This window comes from Chinchilla lanigera, unplaced genomic scaffold, assembly GCF_000276665.1.
Source record: "Chinchilla lanigera isolate Chin_1 unplaced genomic scaffold, ChiLan1.0 scaffold00116, whole genome shotgun sequence".
Classification (NCBI taxonomy): domain Eukaryota; kingdom Metazoa; phylum Chordata; class Mammalia; order Rodentia; family Chinchillidae; genus Chinchilla; species Chinchilla lanigera.
The window spans coordinates 3,787,010-3,793,060 of record NW_004955517.1 but is presented as its reverse complement, the minus strand read 5'-3'; the positions used below and the strand labels follow the sequence as shown (position 1 = coordinate 3,793,060).

General features: G+C 54.2%; 1 protein-coding gene across 1 annotated transcript in view; it reads left to right on the top strand.

Annotated features, from left to right (window-relative positions):
• The window catches only part of Ptprg (protein tyrosine phosphatase, receptor type, G), a gene marked incomplete at its 5' end in the record, with an annotated part of 676,568 nt that overhangs the window by 559,849 nt on the left and 110,668 nt on the right, over positions 1-6,051 (top strand). Inside the window, 1 exon segment of the mRNA XM_013506946.1 lies at positions 5,861-6,045. Coding sequence (XP_013362400.1) covers positions 5,861-6,045 — 185 coding nt within the window.

Sequence of the window (6,051 nt, the reverse complement as noted above, 5' to 3'; positions counted from 1 at the left end):
GCCCGCGCTCCAGAGGCAGCTGTTGGTGAGTGCAGATGGAGGGTGCGTCGTCGTGCTGAACTTCCCGCCTCCCGCGGTGCTGAGCCGAACAATGGTTTTTCCTGCACAGGACGTGGACGTCCTCACGGCCGTTAGCTCTCAGAGGAAGAGGGACATCATGTGGGAAAGGACTCTGGGAGGCAGGAGAGGGCAGGAATAGCATAACGTGGGAGAGTCCCAGCCTTGCGTCCCTCCCTGGAGAACTGAACGTCCGCTTGGCTTTCCCAGGCGCTGCCTGTCGTGACCGCTGTGCTGGCTTCCTGAGCGTGCAGCTTTGTCCCGTGCACAGCCGTCCGTGCTTCCAGATCTGCTGTCTTCCCTGCTCACTGTGGCGCGGTGTCTAACACGCACTGTTTGCTCAGAAGTTGGTTTATAATTCAGGGCTGAGTCACAGAAGGGAGGAGATGCCGTGGTATGGTGTAGACAAGTCCACAGTCTGCAGCTCACATCAGTTGAGAAACGCTGGGCTTAAAACTTCAAAGCAGTTGACCGGTGCTTGGCCGAATTCTGAGCATCTGTAACTGGGGTCTTCCCGCCCCAAGGTGGCCCCCGGCATCAGACCCAGCCTGGGACAAACCCCAGCTCCAACACTTAGCAGCTGTGAGAGCCAGGCTCCGGCCACCGCTTCCCGCCCTCTGCTGCCAGCGCACCGGTGTTCTTTCCAGTCTCGCCTTTGGAGGGCCTAGTGCAGTCTGTGGTTTTGGTCTGGCACCCAGGCCACCGCCTTCCTGCCCACTATAGAAGCAGCTGCTTGTTGTTCAGGCTTCAGTTCAACTGCCCCTCTGCTCGGTGAGTATTAAGCGATTGTACAGAGCTGCTGTAACGTTTTCCCTGAAAGCAGGTATTCCTTAGTGCGAGGAGGATACAACCTTTGCAGTGCCGAGGACCTCTTTTATCACCTGTGGACCCTCCGTGCCTCTTCTTAATAGTTTTAGATGCATGAGAAATACAACTGATTATACAGGAAGACAGTTATCCTTAGATATTATCAAAATATTTTTAAAACGTGAAATACTTTATCTATTTGTTAATGAAGGCGTTTAAATTATAACGTCCAGCAGCAGCTCTAATAAGCCTTTGATTTAACTCTAGGTAGCATCACACAAGTCCTGTGAATACTGCCAGGGTTTATGGACAGCATTCAAGATGTAAGGAAATGGCATCTTGTACTTGGGGTTGGTGAGAATAACTGTGTATTTTTTTCCCATCCAAATTCACAGACTTCTGTGCATTCTCTCTGGAGGCTCCAAGGAGCTCTGACTTAAGAACTCTGATTTAGGAGGATTAAGGGGTTAATGGCTTTACCCCTCTTGGGCCATCTTCTCCAGGAGATCAGAGACCATGCAGACCTGTGCTTATGTGTCAGGGCCTTTGCACACAGCTAAATACATATTTAATAATAACTATTCCTCCTAGCATTGTTCCAGAGTGTTTGTCTGTGTGCTCTTGTGCATTTTATGCACTGATTCCAGAAACTGTTACCCAAGCTTTATCCAAGACTGCACAGCTGGTTTTATCTAGAACCAAAGCAGCCTGACTCCAGAGGGAATCAGAGAGTGGATGACCTTCTTAGATCGAGGTCTCCAAAACTGGGGTAAAGACAGAGCCACCAACTCCACAGAGTTACAGTAGGACTCATGACATGATTTGTGAGTGGCACCCACTCAGTGCAGGGCCACGCTGCTCAGCTGGGGCTTGGCAGTACTCTCAGATCGCACAGAGCAGCACAGAGGAAGGTGGGTGTACAGCATTGCCCTGATTGTCACCAGCAACCCGAGATGGCCCAAGGGACCCTGGGCTCTGGATGTATTTCTGATGGAGGGAGAATCATGACAGGGCTGTGTTCAGTTTTCCGGAGACCCAGGGGAGGTAGAGGGTGCTGTCATCTGTTACTGAGAACCCGAAGTGCAGGGGTGAAGGGAGGGGTGAGGAGTGGAGGGGCAGGAGGGAAGCGTTTTGCTCAAAGGATTGTTGACATGAGAAAGCTGCTGTCCTGAGGCTGCAGAGCAGACTCGCAGTGCTGTGTGGGACGAGTGCTGCTCCTTCTGAGAACGGGAGTAACCTGCTGTCTTTATGAGCCTGGTGCAGACGGGAGGACGCACACAGAAGGCATGTGGACAGAACTCGGAGAGCTGCCCTCCTGCAGCCCGACCCACTCCGATTCCAGTTCTACATCCCCTCCGCTCTGTCTGCTGGGCCTCTCCTAGGGACTTAGCCTCTCTGGTCTCTAGTATCTTCATCCTTAAAGCAAAGGAGAGTTGAGTCCATCCCTGGGGCTCAGGTGTCATGTGCATAGGTGGCCTGAGGTGATCCCACGCCCGGCAGCTGCAGCTGTACCTCAGCCGTGCTCAGAAGGTGTAACGTCTAGAGAAGTGCCGGCGCGCTGTCCTGCTGTGAGTCCCTGGTTTGCGGTTCTGGCACTTTCCTCCAAGCTGTTCACGCTCCGTGAGCCCCTGGGCAGGGGTGAGCGGGCAGCAGCCCGGAGCTCTGTGGTTCCCGGTTTGAAGTCCTACAGGCTCCATGGGGACACACTGTTTGCCCAGACCACACTGATACAGTCCTTCAAAGGGAGAGCTGCTTCCCCAAGGCCATGTCTTCGTCTTCCAAAGCTCCCTCCAGGATTGGTATTCTCGGGTTCCTGCGCTGAGCCAGGGAAGGGGGAACGAGAGGCGTCCAAGCAGTGTGTCCTGTAGTTGGTCCCACCTGCTTTTCCGAGGTGCTTCCCGCTCTCTCCTCCCTCCCTGGTCAAGCAGGCCTGTGAGAGGAGACCTGGGCCCCCGCCCTCCCCTTCGCAGCTGGTGCACTGTCTCCCTCCGCCAGCAGGCAGAGTCACTTCTTGTCAACAGTATTGTGAAGTAGTGAGTGTGTGCCAGAGCGCCTTGTTTGCGCCGTCTGTCGCTGTGACTCCCGATCGATAGTGTGCTGTTACCACAGGTGTGACATCACCACAGGCGTGACATCACGCGCTGGGAAGAGGCCCAGGGGAGAAGCCCTGTACTCCAGACAGAGCGAGGCCCTTGCAGAGAGAGCATATCCCATCAGCTTCTCTAAAGCCCAGGATGAAGAAGGGGAGTCTGAGTGTTTGCTTGTGGAACTATTGTGAGAATGTGCTTGACGTTGATTTAGAGTCCAAGGACCTTGGGTGCTCTGCTAGAAACCTTTCTGTTAGCAAAGAAAGCCTGGGGTTGTAATGAAAGACGGTTCAGAGGGAAGGCGGAAATGCCCAGAGCTGCAGTGGGCAGCCCCCTAGGTGCCTGTGAAAGCAATCAGCCCCCGGGGGAGTGCAGTCAGGCCCCAGAGAAGGCAGAGGCTGAAGTCAGGGTCCCTCACGGGGCACTTGTGTATAGAGCTGGGTGTGGAGGCTCCCACGGGATACAAGGCTTGGCTTTTGTACAAAAGGACATCAAGATTTGCAGAGAAGGTAGAGTCTGCGGTGACCACGGTTACAGGAAAGGAAGATGCGAGCACTCCGCAGCTGCTGTTAGCTGGTGTGGGGCTTCTGGTGCTCCGCATAGACAGTGGAAGATGCCCGAGCCTTGGGGCAGAGTCGGGTGTAGATCTTTTCTGGGTTTCCCCCTCTGCTTTCTTGAAAAACCAGCCTCTTACCAAGTTGGGGTATTTAAAAAACGGAAGCCTCGCGCCACCTAGCGCCTGTGCTGTCACTTCACCCTAGTTGTCAGTAGAAGCCTCCCTGCAGGTTCTTTGTTTGGTGCCCCTGCTGTGGCGGCATTTTCGTGGCAGTCATAGCAGTGTCTCCCGGGGTTCTGTGGGGCAATGGGAATGCCTAATTGTGGAGCGCACCCCTTCCTTTCCTTGTGTGTCCCGCGAAGCGCATCTGTCCCACGAAGCGCGTCTCTCCCGCTGCTTTGTGGTTTGGTAATGGAAGAGCAAAGCAGTGCCTCCCTGTAGGAACCCATCCCTGCCGTCCTCCAGCAGCCATCCTTACCGCTGCCCTGCCTTCCTGGTGTGCACACGGCCCTGCGACACCAGGCTGCCTTGGATTTGGGGACCTGGGTGGGCACAGAGGAGGCCGGCACTGCTGGGCTGCTTGAGGCCTCCTTGGGCTTCCACACACACCAGCAAATGGGAGCCAGGCCTTGCTCCCCCACCTGTTTTCTGCTCCACGGCCTAAACCTGCACGTCCTCCTTCTACACCTGGCTGACACAAACCTCTCAGCTTCACGTCTTGGCTGCCGTGGTGCTCGCCGCCCCTGACCACTCTCCCTCCCTGGTTTGCCCCCAGCTAGCCGTGGGCAGCACCGCCTGGTGCCCCTCCTCTTCTCTGGGGCCTTGTGCACTCAGCAGGGGACAAGGGATCCTTGTCAGGGACAGCTCAGTCCTGTCACTGCAGGTTCCAACCTTTCTTGTGGCTTCTACGGTCTTGTGGGAGAAACCACCTTTTTCACGGTTACTTGGTTGGTTTGTAATACTGGGATTTTACCCAGAGCCTTTGCACTGAGCTCCATCCCCAGCCCTTCTGAAGGTTCAAAAATTCTTTGAGACAAGGCCTTGCTAAGTTGCCTGGGCTGGGGCAGTTTGAGATCCTCCTGCCTCAGATTTCCATCTCTGTCTCCCAGGACCCACAGCTTGAGCCAACTCCTTCCCTAAAGCACTTGGAAAGGCCCATCCTCTCTCCCCTCCCTGCACCTCTTCTTCATCCTCACCGTCAGCTCTGACGGAACTAGGGGTTGTTCGGTGAATCCTTGCTTGCTTGTTTAGATCAGTGGTCTCCACACTGGGCAGGTCACACACACCTGCGCCCTGGCACCAGGGCATTTGTGAATATCTGGAGACGTGGGGTCGTCCCAGCAGGGTGGGCAGTGTCCCTGGCACTGGGGCCGGAGTCCAGGGCTTCTCCTGCGCAGGAGCATTTCCCAGAGCTCCTGGGGTCCAGGTTTTGGGGCCCAAAGAACCCTCACCTGCCATGCAAGGGCAACTTGATGTTCTCAGCCTTCTGCAGTTTTGTTTGTAGATAGATGTAGATCCATGTTGTCTCCAAAACCTGCAAACCACAAAGATTGAAAAGACACATTAATCAGACCTTTCCTTATGCCCCGCATCATGGTAATTGCCCAGGACACTGCTGGGCCCCAGAAAGTCACCCTTTCTATATGACCTTCAACTTAGTGTCAGGTTACATGTGTTTATGTACATCTGATCTGTTTACACTAAAATTTCACCCACAATTTTAGTGGAGACTCTCACTGAGGTAAGTGTCCTGGCTTCTTCAAAACGAGTATTCTGAAGAAAATAGAGGCCAGTTAGGTTAAAAGAATGCCAAGGGGGCCAGGCGTAATTGTGCATGCATGTAATCCCAGCACTCAGGATGCTGAGGCAGGAGGGTTGCCAGTCTCAGGCCAGTGTGGGCAACTCATCCAGCCCTTGTGTCAGAAAAAATGAAAGAAGAGCCTAAAGGGACCGGGGATAGCTATAAATGATCTTTGAGAAAGCGAGGGAAAGTTGAATATGGATTGAGAATGTGAGAACGCAGTTGGGTTAATAGTTAGTTTCCTAGCTGGGATAGTAGCGTTTTGGTCCCGTGGAACAATGGCCATATTCTTAGAGGAGGCAACACTGAGGGTTGAATTGTCAGTGTGTCTGCAATCTGCCTCCAATGGCTCAGCTGGAAAACAGCTAAGCTCTGTATGTAGGCGTGCACGTGCCCGTAGACGGAAAGGGATGCGCACAATGTCAGCAGTAGGTGGATGCAGGTGAAGGGAGCGCAGGCGTTTCCTCTGCCGTCATTTCGTTGCCAGGAGGGGCACCAGCAAAGGGTGTGTTATGCCAGGAAAGCCCCTGAAGCTCACTGCTGTATCTTCAGTTTGCAGCTCTCCGCCCATCCACATGAAGGTGCAGCCCCTGAACCAGTCGGCGCTGCAGGTGTCCTGGAGCCAGCCAGAGACCATCTACCACCCCCCTATCATGAACTACATGATCTCCTACAGCTGGACCAAGAACGAGGACGAGAAGGAGAAGACATTCACGAAGGACAGCGACAAAGAATTGGTAAGC